The 16,134-nt window shown below is 41.4% G+C and overlaps 1 protein-coding gene across 1 annotated transcript in view; it reads right to left on the bottom strand.

The window, feature by feature from the left end:
- Positions 1-8,020, bottom strand: part of LOC108799967 (alpha-2-macroglobulin-like protein 1) — a gene marked incomplete at its 3' end in the record, with an annotated part of 73,330 nt that extends 65,310 nt beyond the window's left edge. The window contains exons 1-5 of the mRNA XM_018571917.1: positions 7,953-8,020; positions 4,818-5,001; positions 3,015-3,174; positions 1,941-1,993; positions 874-894 (exon numbers count right to left, since the gene is read on the bottom strand). Of these exons, the coding sequence (XP_018427419.1) occupies positions 874-894; positions 1,941-1,993; positions 3,015-3,174; positions 4,818-5,001; positions 7,953-8,020 (486 nt within the window). The remainder of the gene's footprint in view (positions 1-873; positions 895-1,940; positions 1,994-3,014; positions 3,175-4,817; positions 5,002-7,952) is intronic.
- Between the last annotated feature and the right edge of the window lie 8,114 nt (positions 8,021-16,134).

Raw genomic sequence — 16,134 nt, 5'->3', positions numbered from 1 at the left:
GGGTGTAATTTTTTTATATGTACAGGGGTAGTATTTTTTACATGTACGGGGGGGTTGGGGGGGAGTAGAAGTGTATTAGGCTCCATTCACACTTCTATCTTTAGGTGCAATTAGGGATTCCTGCGTCAAGAACTTGCATTTTCCTGCAGCAGAAATCCCTAATCTGGCATTTAAAAGTGGCAGCTGTCACCTATTCAAGTTAATGTAATGTAATAGTATGCGATATGATTACATTCGGTTAGGAATCAATCACTCTACCTGGACACAATGATTGTGCATCCAGGGAGAGTGTTTTCTAACCGTATGTAATAATAATACATATCATTACATGCGGTATGCAGGCGTTTACATGCAACTCCTGCCACCTAATCATTAACTTGAATGGGTGACAGCTGCCACTTTTAAACGCCAGATTAGCGATTTCTGCTGCAGGAAAATGCAGGTTTCTGATGCAGGAATCCCTAATCCTACCTAAACCTATAGATATGTATGGGCCTTATTGTGAGTATATATTAGTGTCTGTAGTACCAAACCGGATATAGTTACATTTTATTTTAAAGTATGAAATTTGGCAAGCGGCCCCCATGAGAGAAAAAAATGTGTCGAGTGGCCCCCGAGTGCATTGAGTTTGAGACCCCTGGCCTAAAGGCAGTCAGAGTGGGAGATAGTCGGACAAGTTGGGGTAAAGAGTAATTAATTTGGAAAGCTACTAAGTGTTGCCATATGACGAATGACAATGATCTGTTTGACACTGTATTTTTTTGACACTACTTTTTTATTGAATAGGGCTGCACTCCCAACTGACTCCTCTACCTAAAGAGTATTAGCTGTAAAATACAAATAGTTCCATAACATTTTTTAAAAAGCACTTACCTGTACCAAGATTTTTTCATACTAAAATGCAAAAGAAAAAATAATAATAATAAAATGAAACATGTATATATATTTTACACTGCAATATTAGCTTTTATAATACCTAACCCCTATAATACCTAAAATATTTTAGGAATCACTTCTATGACTTTGACTGATTTGGACACTTCCATCATATTCCGTAGAAATTTAGTCACTATATTTTAATCTGGTTGTTGCTATTCATGTGACATGTTTGGATTTTATTAGAACATTTGATACCAGTCCTCAAAATAACTTTTTACGGAAGTTGGGGATACAAATATTAAGAAAGGACATTTGTGCACGGGTAATGATCTGGATACAAGACTGAAGGCAGGGGTAGTTGTAAATGGAACATTTTTGATAACGGGGTAAAATTATTAGTGGTATACCACAAGGGTTAAGTAATGTTCATATCTAAAATGTGCATTTTAACATCTGCAAAAATGGATGTGATGGCAAAAGGTTTCAGGGCTGGTTCGACCCACAGTCATGAAGCTGCATTGGGCAGCAATGGCCAACGTAAACACAACACAAAGACGATGCAAACAGCCTTAGCTTGAATAGGTTTAATTCACATCTGTTTGCAGCGCTGTGTTGAGCTGCATCAAAATGATTCAGGCATCATTTTATTGCACTGTCCAACGTGTTCACAACTCGCCACAACAGAAGTGCGGTAAGGCTTGCACTGTGGGGAATCCAGCTTGTCTTGGCCAATATTCAGCACACTTCATCCACTCCCACTTTCACTAAGGCATGCAGAGCTTGCCACATGTCTTCTTCTCCCCACAGTATCCCTTTTTCTCAGGTTACAAAGTTTGGGAGGTCACAATAGGTATCTTGTTCTTTACATTTACAAAGCTGACGACTTCTTGGTAAATCTAAAAGGTATATTGAATACTCACACCAACAACTATATAGGGCAATTGCATATCGTAATGCCAACACTTTTTGCCTTCCCCACCTATGTATTGATTAGCAAAAATAGATTGTTTCTACATGCTTTTATCAGTGTCTACTACTGTCTATGTATAATGAAGACTTACCTTCTCGTTTGAAATTTGGTAATTATGGTCAATTGACAGCAGTCGAAACCTCACTGAAATAAAAAATAATTAGGTAATTATAGTAACTGAATTTTGGTGTTGTCTGATAATAAAAAAAATGGCAATATCTTATCATCCCCTGCACATCGTATATCTCAGATGGAAATGGCACTAGGAGTAGGTGATGGGCTTAAAGTGAATGCACGGGATAGCGATGCACCGATACCAGTGCCAATACTTCACATTTTCATGAGAACTACCAGGGTTGCAGCTGGGACCTGGCTCTGGCGCTCCACCACTGTGCTGAACTCATTAGTCTGTATTGTTTTAGAAAAACTGTCACATGGCAATAAACAAAAATGTATCAGTACTTGGGCAAGTATCAATACTTGTACTTGAAAAAATGGTATCGGTGCAACCCTTTATATATGTATGAGTATGGTACTTGGTATAGGTGCATCCCTACTCTTTAGCTATATGTTTTCTTACTTTAATATGTTTAGGACTAAAATATGCATTTACTTTTTTTATTGCATGGCATATATATGACATATTGCAGATGAACATCCCATATTTATGATTTCCAATCAACAGATGGAGCTGTAGACTTCTTTTCTTGATTACCTTTCGCTACTGAACTGTTCTGATAAAAAAGCATGTTACTTGAGATTAAGTTAAAGCGTATGTAAAGGCATTTTTATTTTAGTTTTTTTTTGATTGATTGAGGAAGAGTGGAAGAGTAAAAAAATTTAATGAGCTCTGTAAATCTGCACATGTGACCGCTAGTCTTATGGGTGCACTCTGCATTCAATTTTAATTTATAAAATAAAAATGTTATATAGAAATAAAAAAAGTTTAAAAACATACAGTATAAAGTTAAAAAACATAATGAATTTGAATCAAATCCTTCAGAGTTTCTCATCATGCATGACAGTGAAAGAAGCATGGCCTGGCCACATAGAAAAAGTGACTGCCTATGACAACTGCCCGAGCTGCTATTATAAGATTTACTATTCAAATACAGGGCCACATGGGACAGAAATCATTTTTATTAAAGTGGAACCTTAGTCTTACCTATATCACCGGGCTTGTATGTAGTTTTGTCTGTTTGGATGACACAAGAATAAACTTTCTTGTGTATAATAACCTTCCTGGTCGCGTCAAATTTAAGGTGCTCTCCTTGCCCAGAGACATGGAATGACCAGTCTGTGGCATCATGCTCCACGGAAGGAACCTATTCCAAAAAAAACAAAACAGATTTTGCTGTTGTTTTTAGCATGGGACATTGTGAATTAAACCACCAGGCCACTGTTTAACCTCCCTGGTGTTCTGATTATTCAGGATTTTAGCATCCCAAAGCGGTACATTGTTTTTCATGGCAATTTGTTGTTTTATATTGTAGGCCTGTAATTCTTAGTAAATCTTAGGAATAACTCACCTAAATCTGTCCAAACAAGAGTCCAGTAAATGGGAATTCTGGGGGCGCTGCCTGATCCGTACCACAGTCAATAGAGTACCAAGTTCGCACATCACTGAGCTCGGTCGCAGAATCGTCGCTGTTTTAGGTCAAAAGCGGTTTTAGACCAGGTAGAAAACAGCGATAGTAAATTAGAATCACTTGCAGAATTGAGTGATAACGATTCGTTGGGAAATTCGTCATCAGACACTGAAAGTGATGACGAAGTTAGTTATAAATTGATCGCAGCAGTTTTGTTTATCTTAAGCAGCCACAGAGGTCTATCAACTGCCAGCAGCTGCAGTGTGGGACCCTTGCTCTCTTTATGGAAGCAGTGGTCCTGTTGCAGAGGTCTATGGAGGTATGGCCATCACACACCAAAACAATATTCACCCTCAAGAACAGGGTGTTAGGGCAACTGGTGGAGGGGGTCACAACAATCAGAATAAAATTCTGTAACCAGCACACCTCAATCTTTTGCAATCAAATCGTCTATATTGATGTTTGTCCAGCTCATCATACAAAAAAAGTCAACATTTTCGAGCCACCAGGGGTTCTTTCATCAAGCAACGTAACATGACATATCGTTTTGACTGATGAAGGGGCCCTTACTGGTTCTGGAACGTTCCACTTATTTGTGTGACATGGTGAATAAAGACCGTTTGATTGCAGAAGATTGAGGTGACCTGGTAACATAATCTTATTGCAGAGGTTGGACATGTCCCCTACAGTTCTGCAATGAGTACAGCTAATGTTTCCTGCTTATTGAAACGGCTAAGACTTGGTGAGGGGGAAGGAAAGGTGTCAGAGCTCTGAAAAAAGATCATTGCTTCCCCCCCGGGAGCAGTGGTCCTATTCTGCAGCATGCTAGCAGGACACAGGCTTTTCTACTAAAGCTGGATATACATTAGTAGATTTTTTTGTTTAGCTTTAGAGCTAAACGAAAAAAAAAAAAATCGAACACAATCTTCCATCTTTGCAAAACAGTGTGGATTGAGGAATCAGCTTGCAGCAGCTATTGTGTTTTGACAGTTGGCCCTGCTGGCTGCCAAAAAAACTGCACAGTGCCTGCATCTGATTGGATGTGGGCACTGTTCGGCACCCAACTTTTCCACCCAAATTCTTTGATTTTTTTTTTTCAGTCATGGCATCATGTGGAAGCTAACAGACAGGGCCAGCAACGGAACAAATTTCAGCCGGTTCATCAAGAACCAGCTTTAGGATTTGGCTGATTGTTTTAAAGAAAATATACTGCAGGACTTGGCACACCTTTTGTTTCCTAGCTTCCTGAAATGTCGTTAGTTCATTTGGGTGTTCTGAGGTTCATTGTGCTTCCAGGGTAGGTATACATGCTAAACAATATGCCTTGGGGTTTATTTAGTAAATATCCATTCCGTTTGTATTAGTATATTACTACTCACCTGGAAAGAGTAACAGTGGCTAAAGTCCGTTGTTTTTACATCTTGCTCAGCTATATTTTGGACGTGATCATCTTTCTGCAGCTCTAGTTTTAAGTGAAGCTCACCATCTAGATCTTCGAGGGTGACGCAGACTTTCTCCTGAGATCCCTCCTCCATCTTCTTGGGAACAATGATCACATAGTGGCTGTAGGAACATAGAAAGGTCAATAACATATTTATTGCATATTGCACATTTTTTTACATGGTCAGTCCACCAATAATATGATATTCGATGAGTCACCTACGGTAGAGGCTCGATGAGTATACCTCCCTGAACAGGGGAGACTAAATAGGCAAAAGGGACAGTGTCTCTTTATAGTGTAAGTTCAGTTAAGTCCACTCAAACATATTTTAGCTTTATACTGCATAGCGTAGGATGCAATAGCAAGATACCGTCACTGGAAATTTGGCATTGCCTTAATCATAAATACTATAAAGTCAAACGTTGGTGTCATGCTCTATGTCTCAAGAGGCAAAATTAACTCTATCTTTGCCCATCTCTGGAATGTCAGTTTTACAGACAAACAAAAGCATTAGGTACTTCATTAACCTAAGCATCACACGGAATTTAGATGAACTACTTTATATCTACATTTCTCTTGTTTATACAGCAGAAGAAGGCAAAGTTAGTGATGCAATATGTTGCAGGAAATTCTACTATATTTCCACATCTTATTCAGATGCATAAACTCTTTGTTGTCTGGGATCATTAAGAGCTTCTGATTGAGGGCTTGTTCACACCTAACCCAGTGTGTTTGCAGCACAGTTAGTTGCTGGATCGCATAATTACAGCCGACCTACGGTCTGGGACAGAAGGGAGAGTGTTGGTGCATTCAAGTCAATGGCACCACAGCCACGCCTCCCGGCCTACAGTGCGATCGCCCACACCAAAATATGTGGCACAACAATGCCCACGAAGCCTCTCTTCCTTTGCTGCTGCATTAGTATATTCCTCAGCATCCTCATGACTATACACAGTGTATAGAACGTTATGATTTATAGGTCACGGCTCTCTGTAGGGACATGATCGAGAAGTGAGTGAGCGACGGTATGTGTTCACTCACTTCCCAATCCATTGAGCGACCGTGTGACAGTTTCATTGTCACACGCCGGCTCGAACTATGAGTGAAAATCACTCACCCCATAGTTCTCCTTTAAATTCTGTTTCTGTGCAATAAAATTCATTTTAGTGTATTTTATCCTAAAAATATTGCTTTTATAAAGATTTGTGCAAATATCATGTGACATAAAACACTTGCAGCTAGCATTTTTTATTCTACAAATCCTCTGCTTTCAGAAAATATATAATTGTTTGGGGGCATTAAGCCGTTTTCTAGCCAAAAATTCAGATTTTATTATGTGTGTGCAAAAATTTGGAAATTGCTCCAGATGGCAAGCAGTAAAAGACAACAATTTGCAATAACACTATGTTCCAATTATTTATAATCTTCTAGGCCTACAGTAAACTCCCCGTTATCCGCCATCCACAGTGATTGGTAGGTCCGGATTGGTAGGCCTGATAACTGCAGTTTCTGGTTGCTTGAAAGGTAATAGTAACTCTAAAACAACCACACCCCCCACGGCACCCCGCCCTCCCACAGCCCCATTCACCTGCCAGCTAGCTTCTGCAGCCAACAGGTTAATGAAAGAAATCGGAAGCAATAGATTGCTATTTACTATTTCAAATTGCAATAGCAATTGCAGCCACGCCCACTGAGCAGTGGAGTGGTTCTGAGAGAATTGGCGATTGTAATTTGAAAATAGCCAATAGCAGACTGACTATTAAGACCCCACCCACTGAGCAGAGGAGCAAGCCTGAGAGAAAGTTCCCTCTCAGGTCTGCTCCTCTGCTCAGTGGGCGGGTGTAATAGCCAGTCTGCTTTTGGTAATTTCAAATTGCAATCGCCAATAGCAGGCTGGCTATTATTCCCGCCCACTGAGTAGAGGAATGTACCTAAGAGAGAACAGGCTTTTTCTCCCAGTGTTTCCACTCTGCTGCCAACCTCAGATACTAGTCGATGGCTAGCAGCAAGATGTAAACAAAGAATTTTGTTAGCAACTAAATATATTTAGATGATAGCAACATTTTTTTGCACCAAGCAACCAACTTTTTTTTTAATGTGCATCAAGCCTTCAGCAAAAAAAAAAAAAAAGAGCAAGGACATATGCCGGTTGCTTGAATGCCATATAATGGAGAGTTTATTGTATCAACAAATCTAGCTAGGCTATTTTAGAATATACCTCTACAATCAGCAACATTTCCCTCTGTCAGTGTACAAATAAATGTGTCCACATCTGTATATACACACATACACTGGATGGACTTTGCATTGTGACACATGGGTTTATACATGCCAGCCGATTGGCTGAAGAGGAAATTTTTCATCTCAGCACGCTCAGCTATGCATGCTCTTGCAAGCTGACGTCCCGGAGGGAAAATATCACGACGCGCTGCACGCAAAGGCAGCGTGCTTCCACCCTGCCCTGCTTCGCGTGCAGTGTGTCACAGCCATTAAACCTGAAAATGCATTCAATTACCTTAACTACTAACAAAAATGTATCTAATTTGTGTATCACTCGGCTGTAGAACCTCAAATCATTTCTGAATTGGTGCTGACACTGTCCTTCCTTCTGGAGGGTGGCTACTTTTGTTCCCCATGGTCCCTGTGTGTGTTGTAACATAGCCACCACTCCAAGCTCGCTCCTGTGATGGACTACAATCTCACGTTTAGTTTACTGATTTGTATTGAGATTGTAGTCCATCACAGGAGGGAGTTTGGAATAGTGACACTTTATAACACACACAGGGACCATGGGGAACAAAAGTAGCCACCCTCCAGAAGGAAGGACAGTGTCAGCACCAATTCAGAGATGATTTGGGGTTCTACAGCCGAGTGCTACACAAAAAGATACATTTCTGTTAATAGTTAATGTACTTAAATGCATTTATAAGATTTAACTCCTGAGTTTAGTGTGACTTTAATCAATCACATGTACCAGGAAGATTGTTGAATGTCACATTCACTTCGTTTTAAATATACCCCTAAAGTTTTGCTTTAAAGTAGAAAAGATGAATTGCCATAATAATTGACTTACGGATCTGTGGCTGCAATAAGTGCAGAGCTGCAGATGACCAGGCAGACGGAGACTAGGAGCAGCTGCATGTTAGGACACAGGTCACCACCAATGATTCTGAGAAACGGATTCTTATAGTAATGGGAGTCACAGACGGAGCCAAAACCTCCCACGGTTACCCTCCTAACCTGAGGACAAGTAAGGTTATTGGCAAACCTTGACTAAATAAAAGAATTTCAAAACACTGACATATAACCTTTTATCTGTGGACCCCTGCACTAGAAACAAGCCAGTGTACAGACCTTTATTTTATGGAAATCTACAAAATTGCTTTAGTTGTTTTAGGCAATCAATGTAAATACATATATGAAGCTGAAACAAAATAAGTAATCAGTGGAATGATCAGCCAGAGAGTATTTGTAACTTGCAGTTTACTAAATGGGTGAAAAGTTAGAGTCAAGAATGAAAAATAAGTACAAAATGGCAAAGTACTTAGAAAACTAATAAAACAATAGGTTAGTTGGAGCACTGGTGGACTGTAATGGTACGCATACAACTATATTTGCTAAAAATTTAATTCTTCATTAAAATCAAGAATATCAAAACAAATTACATTAAAAACCATACATCAGGTATTAGAAACCATAAAACAGAGATTGTTTAACTTGGCCTACTTGTTCATTTTGTTTACAATGCATTTACCTTGCTATATATGCATACATACAGTTTGTGCAGTTTGTATAATTACAAAGGCTCAGAGCGAGGACCAAAAATCTCAACGTGTTTCACAATCTCCAGTCAATTGCTTCTCCATTAGGCTCTCGGATACTTATTAAGAACATAATGAACAGCTTTTGGGAGACAACACATACATATCTGTGATTTAATAGAATCTGTGTAATTAACAGTATCAAATCATATACTTCCTTAAAGGGCACGTGTTGTTACATCTCCTATATTCAACCACCAATGGCTATAGGGAAGGGCATAGAACATACACTACAGAGTAATACAACACAGATTATCTTCACAGTAATATCTCAAACAGGATAACATGTGGCTGCATAGCATACAGTAGACTCTGTAAGACTCTATAGCAACAGGATGTCATTCTGAGAATCAGGGGCATAACTAGAAATCACAGGGTTACATTGCAAAACGTTTAATGGGCCTCCCCAACAAACAAAAAAATTGCACCATTGTACAACAACACTACAACAACAGTACCATAGCAGGTGACAAAGAACTGAAAAGCTGGTGCGGGAGGGTAGGTCTTGTTCAGCCACGGGGCTAGAGAAAAAAAAAGTGTACAAAAAAAATAGTGTACATAGTTTAAAAGAACAATTCAACAGGCAGTGCAGAAAAGGGAACATAGAGCATGGTATATAGAAGAAGGGATTGCAGAACAGAAAATGCACAGCATGACATACAACAGGGCTCAAAATTTCCACTCGCCTGCTCGCATTTGGCGAGTAAAAATAAAGTGAGGGCAAGTTGAAATTTGGGTCTCCAAGTACCGGTCCGCGAGGCGGTACTATGTGGCCCGCAGCCTGCTGACATGTCAGGCACACGGTCGCAGACCACTTAGCTGATTTGCGGGAGCAGCTCCACGGTCTGCATCTGTGTCGGAAGCAGACCGCAGAGCAGCTCCTGTCAGCTCTGGCTTTCTTCGGCCGGAGCTCTGACAGTTCTGAGCTTCGGTCGAAAGAAAGAATGTATGTGAGGAGGATCGATCCCTGGCTATCTGGGGTGATTAGTGAGATCTGCTGCAGACCTTAAAAAATAAGACCTACCCCGAAAATAAGACCTAGTGTGTTTTTTGAGCCCAAAAAAATATTAGACAGTGTCTTATTTTCGGGGAAACACGGGTAGCAACATTTTTTTGCACCAAGCAACCAACTTTTTTTTAATGTGCATCAAGCCTTCAGCAAAAAAAAAAAAAAAGAGCAAGGACATATGCCGGTTGCTTGAATGCCATATAATGGAGAGTTTATTGTATCAACAAATCTAGCTAGGCTATTTTAGAATATACCTCTACAATCAGCAACATTTCCCTCTGTCAGTGTACAAATAAATGTGTCCACATCTGTATATACACACATACACTGGATGGACTTTGCATTGTGACACATGGGTTTATACATGCCAGCCGATTGGCTGAAGATGACATTTTTCATCTCAGCGCGCTCAGCTATGCATGCTCTTGCAAGCTGACGTCCTGGAGGGAAAATATCATGACGCGCTGCACGCAAAGGCAGCGCGCTACCGCCCCGCGCTGCTTCGCGTGCAGTGTGTCACAGCCATTAAACCTGAAAATGCATTCAATTACCTTAACTACTAACAAAAATGTATCTAATTTGTGTATCACTCGGCTGTAGAACCTCAAATCATCTCTGAATTGGTGCTGACACTGTCCTTCCTTCTGGAGGGGGGCTACTTTTGTTCCCCATGGTCCCTGTGTGTGTTGTAACATAGCCACCACTCCAAGCTTGCTCCTGTGATGGACTACAATCTCACGTTTAGTTTACATCTTGGACAGGCAGATCGTACATGCGATCATTGCAAGCCCTCCCCACTGAGGGGAGGGCTTGCGATGATTGCAGTGCTGAGCAGGCAATGTGCGCTTGCGCACATCGGCCCGTGCGGCATTCATCTTCCGACCACACCACCAACCCGCCAAAAATCGTACGATTTTTGGCAGGTATTCCAGCATGCTTGGAAGACGAAAGTCGCACAACCTTACAGTAGAAGCGGTTGCACGATGCCCATTCACCTACCGATTATCGTACGATAATCGGCAGTTGTATGGGCACCTTTAGTGTATGTGTATATTAGGCCCCATTCACACCTACAGTATATTTCAGGTGTGATTAGAGATTCCTGTGTCAGGAACTTGCGTTTTCCTGCAGCAGGAATCCCTGATCTGCCGTTTACAAGCGGCAACTATCATAAAATAAGAATTATCATAAGATTATTTAAGAGGGTGTATTTAGAGGCGGAGTTAAGCCCGGGGCAGGGTAAGGGTTAGGTGGGGCAACTGGTGGCTAGTAACTCTTGAGGCCTGGCTAGTAGCTCAGGACTTGAAATTTTGAGCCCTGCATACAGGATAATGTAGTGATAGTGATGTACAGAAATGGCATATAGAATGCGCCCATGCAGAATAAGGAATGTATAGAATGGCATACAGGATTGGCCACTATGAAATAATGAACATATAGCATGGGATCTGTAATAAGCTTGTGCAGAATAGTGAACATGGCATATAGGGTGCACTAGATGCACACCATCTCTCTCCGGCAATGCACATGGTACTGTGCATCTTGGTATGATGTGGTCCATTCCCAATGCACCTTGGCAATGGATGTGTACAAAAAAAATAGTGCATTCACATTTTTCATGCTTTTGGGTGTGTTAGGCAACCCATTGAACTTAATGGGATGCTTTAACGCAATGCACGTTAACAAGTGGCATTAACATGTCTGTGCTGAGCAGTGCAACAGTGTGAATGGGCTCTAATAAGAAAAACTTGCAGCTGCTACTCAGGCTGAGATTTAGCTTTTTCCTTCATGACTGCAGTGACTACTGCAGTCATGAAGGAATTTCTCAGCTTTCCTATAGTGCCACATCACACATAGTTACTCTCAAATCCCTGCTGCCTTGATCGCAAGTACGATCTGCCTGTCCAAGATGGGCAGATCGTACGTTTTTTTAATTACTTTACAACCATCGCAAGACTAAGGTCTTGCGATGGTTGTAAAGTATATGGCCACCTTAAGGATCCGTGACATCATTAGTTCTAATACTAAATGTAGATATTAGGGATGCACCATAATTTCGGCCGCAAAATGCCGATAGTACCAAAAAAATGGCAGAAAATGTGATGCATCTCCAGCTTCTCTCCTCCCCACTGCAAGTCGGCTGCAAGGTTCGGTCTGTGTCCCCTCCAATCTACGCTGCTCTCCCCCGCCTGTCTTGGCAAAGGCAGCAGGGATTGGAGGGGACTTAGAGCTGATACAGCTGCTAGTGCCCAGCAGAGAGGAGAGACGCAGTCAGGAGGCTCAGTGGGTGGTGCAGGGTAAGGTGACAGGCAGGAAGGGGCAGAGCAGACAGGGTGGAGAGCGGAGCACACACCCTGAGCGATCATTACTGTTTACATAGTGTTTGTAAATAACTGAGAACATAGCGATTACTCTGTCCCCAATTATGAATGAACAGGAAGTGCTATACATCACTTTTTCTGTTAATTTATAAATGGGAACTAAGTAAATATTTAATATCTGCTCACTTTATGAATGAACAGGTAGCAGCTCAGTCAGGGGCTTCCTGTTCATTCATGACTGGGTTGATAGTAAATATTTAATATCTCCAGATTGTGAATGAACACAAAGCTTCTATTCATGGAGTGTTGGGGCTGCAGAAAAAGAAAGAGATAGAGGACGCTCTATAGAATCTCTTTTTCTATATTAAAAGGGAAATATCACGGGTCTGTTTAGACCCCAGATATTTCCCCAAAGCCCCCAACTGTAAAGTAAAAAAAAAATCAAAAAAAATAATAAATTTACATTTTTTTAAAAAAGGTTGGAAAAAAAGTAATTTTCGGTTTCGGCCTAACAAATTTAGAAATTTTGGTTTCGATCTAAAAATTTCATTTTGGAGCATCCCTAGCAGATACTGTTTGGATACAAGAGCTGGACCCTGATTAAATAGTGCCCAGATGCATAGTGAATACTTTATATGTGTTCTCTACTAAAATTTGTATGTGTGGAGGAGCAGTTATGTATACATAACAGTCACAGCTGGTCTCTACCTTTGTTTGGTTGAAGAGCAGAAAATACAATGAATATGCTGAACTTTACAACTTAAGTAGGAATCCTAATGAGTGTAGAGAACTTCATGGCGTCTATATACATTAGACTTGATAAATTCCAAGATGTCAGTGTAGAGGTTTACAGGCCATCTTCTGACATGTCGAGTGGGGCAGATGTGTGCCATATCAGAGGTGGAAACTGGGTTTCAGCCCCTTTCGACACAAACAGACCACACAGTGTTGGCAGGCTTATTCAACTGAACAGTCCCACACATGGCTTGTATCTTAAACCAGGTGAAGGCATTGTGGACACCGCACTGTCCCACTTCCACATGGATTCTCTCTGCCCCAGAGAGGGCCTGGGCCCCTGACAATATGACTTGCAAGATCTCTGAGAAGTCATGGGAGAACATTATTCTGTGGTGCAGCATTCCATCACTCGAGATGGGACGGGACCATTCACACATGGGTTTTTTGTTTCCTAGCTTTGCTCTTTTCTGGGACTGGGCCTCCACCATAAGAGTATTCTCTATGTAAGGGGGAAACTCCACTGTTTCTCTCTTTGTCTTTGCCCACTTAAACTCTTACAGTTGTAGCGCCCTCTAAAATGTCGCTATTCAATTTAGAGATACCTGGACTGTAACCAGTCTAGATACTGATTATACAGGGCTCTGCATTCTATAGGTGTCCCTGAATCTGCTGGATCGATTGCTCCTCCTTTTGCTGAGGAAAAGGGAGCCTTAGCATACAGTGAGGGAGGATCCATCCTCAGGTTATGGCCATGCACCTGCCCCTAGCCAATCCCTTAGTAGGATTACTCAGGCATGGTTGAGGGCAGGTAATAAAAGGTCTGGTGACACTGTGGAGAGGTCTCTTCCCCCTAGGGGCCTCGCCCTAGGAGGTCTGTGGAGATGCAGGAAACTGGCCTGGGCCTCATCACATGTCAGGTGCTGAGGGGCCTAGAGGCCTAGGATACAATAATACTTTGCTGGGCCCATACAGGTGCAGGTGATGGGTGCCTTGTTCTAGGAAGATACTACCACTAACCTGGAGTGCTCCTTGGCAGTTGCAGATGCAGAGATTCCAGATCCTGAAGAGGAAAATACCTGATGGAAGCTGGGAAGAAGGGAGAGCCTGCTTGTTGAAGGGTACTGCAGAGGAGCTGGTGAGAGCGTCCATCTGGGACCCACAAGGGAGATCCCTCACCCTATTCCAGGTATCTGTTCACAGTATTGCTAGTACTATTTGTCCTTGGGACCAGATCACAGTGATATCAGCATTAGCAGTTGCTAGGGGAGAAAGCTGTCCTCTGAAGCAGAATCCAAGGGCATCCTACAGATCCTAAACGCTCTCTCTCCTGTTGAATCTACAAATAAATATCCCAAAAGAACCCTAAGACTCGAGCCATTCTGTCCATGAGTGTCGGTGTGCTGTCGCTGATCCAAGGGGACCGGTAGCTGGAACACACAGGTAGGAGAACCTATATTATACTCAGCGGCTCCTTCGGGGGTGAGCGCTACACAGTTATGGATGATGTTCACCTAAGGCCTACTCTTATGTCTTCTCCCGGCAACTCAGGGATTACTATCTCTTGAGCATCTTCATCCACATTTCGGTAGGGCCTGGCTAGTGGGTACTTTGACAGGGTGTCCACTGCCGTGTTACTCTTTTCAGCGTGATAATGCAAGGATAATTATATAATATATTGTTCTTCCTAGTGAAATTACATGGTTATGATGTAATTTCTTGTCTCTGTGTTACTGTCATTTTCAAGTAAAACAACAAGGTTTCAGTCATGTGTCCAGTGCCATCTTGACTGTCATTAGTCATATCTGCATTTCAGCTTTCTGACTCTTCTACAAAATCAGGATAAATGTCTATAAGTTTTCCATTATCATCTGGAAGCTAAGGCAAGAGAAGGAACAAAAGACAAACAGACAGATGGAAAGCAGAAGAGCCATGGAGCCTTGCAAAACATCTTAGATTGTGAGCAATTAATTTTAACTTTAGGGTAGCAAATCTTCTATGTCTGCCCTGGCAGGAGAAAGCTGTCCATGAGGTCTGTCACAGGGAAATTTGGCCAGAAAGAGTAATTTCAACACAAGTTCATGACCGCTTATCTGTTCTGCTGAGGTAGGAGAAAATCAGAACTACTATCATGAAAAACAGCTTTGGGTAAATACTGCTACTTGGATGAGCTTAAACATAAATTAACCTTGTATACTGACCATACCAAGCTTAAAGGTCTGGGGGGGGGGGTTAGGGCTGCACGCTTTTAAAATAATTTTAAGGTTTAACAAAAAAATGTTATTTAGAATAACAGTCGGAAAAAATTTCAGATGCATCCCAATTTCGTTAACAGAAAATTTGGATATGTTTTTTTCATTCGGAAATTTGGATGCCTCCGAATGACCGAGTTTCAGAAAATTTGTATGAATTTCAATTTGGAATTAAACAATTCACACATGTCTGTTGAGGGTCTAAGAAAACAGATGGGCGCCAGTCACTTTAGTCTTTTCTATTGTTTATTAATGATCTTGTAGTAAGGGATACACACAGGATACCCAAAATGAGCAAAAACAGTAGTTAACATTGTTGATAGCCCTTTTTAATAGCAGTCTCTTAATGGTAAGTGGCCCTTATGAGCAGAAGCAGCCAATCACATTGCAGTAACTGTATGTATAAGAGCAGTCCCTGTACCTTAAAACAATGATCGATGAGGTCTCCTTGCAATGCCCCTTGGCAGCATCTTCTTCCTAGCTCTCCAGGATACTCTTCAGCATAGCTTGATTCTCTGAATGTGCTCCACACAAGTAGCCATTTTTCTTAATAGACTTTCCTTAAATTGTTCCATACTAGTAAACATCTTCCTGATTTTTCTAAAGAAGCTCCATACAGCCATCTCTTGCTCTTTTTCTGGATGTTCCCTCCAGCAGGATGGCAGAGAAGATGCTCAAGCCTTAGCACAAACCTGCTGCTGGGGGACAAGGCCCAAGAAACAGACAAACTCTTCACAGTTGCATCCTTAATAGACAGAAGCCCAGATAGGTAGACCCTTCTAGAAAGTTGCTCTAAATATTTATCATCTCCCCTCAGAAAACATCCCTAGACCTAAACCCTCAGTGATTAGCTAAGGCAGACAAATATTCATAATTCATACACTGTTACCTCTCACACTAACTATTGAGTCAACAAAAGCAGCAGCCAGACTGATCAATGTACTGGGCTTAAGAAAAACCTAGTGAGCGCAGAAGACAAAGCTCAGGCTGGTTACAGCCTAGCTGCAAAAGCATACTAAATTTAGCTACAACACTCCAGGTTAAGGTAGGGTACCTACATTTTGGTTTGGGGGACGCACTGGAGTCCCAGCGTGCATTTTTGGTTGCTGGGCCTCCA

This window comes from Nanorana parkeri, unplaced genomic scaffold (genome assembly GCF_000935625.1).
Source record: "Nanorana parkeri isolate BGI_ZX_2015 unplaced genomic scaffold, ASM93562v1 scaffold1863, whole genome shotgun sequence".
Lineage (NCBI taxonomy): Eukaryota > Metazoa > Chordata > Amphibia > Anura > Dicroglossidae > Nanorana > Nanorana parkeri.
Note: the sequence above shows the minus strand (reverse complement) of the source record. Positions and strands in the feature narration are given on the sequence as shown.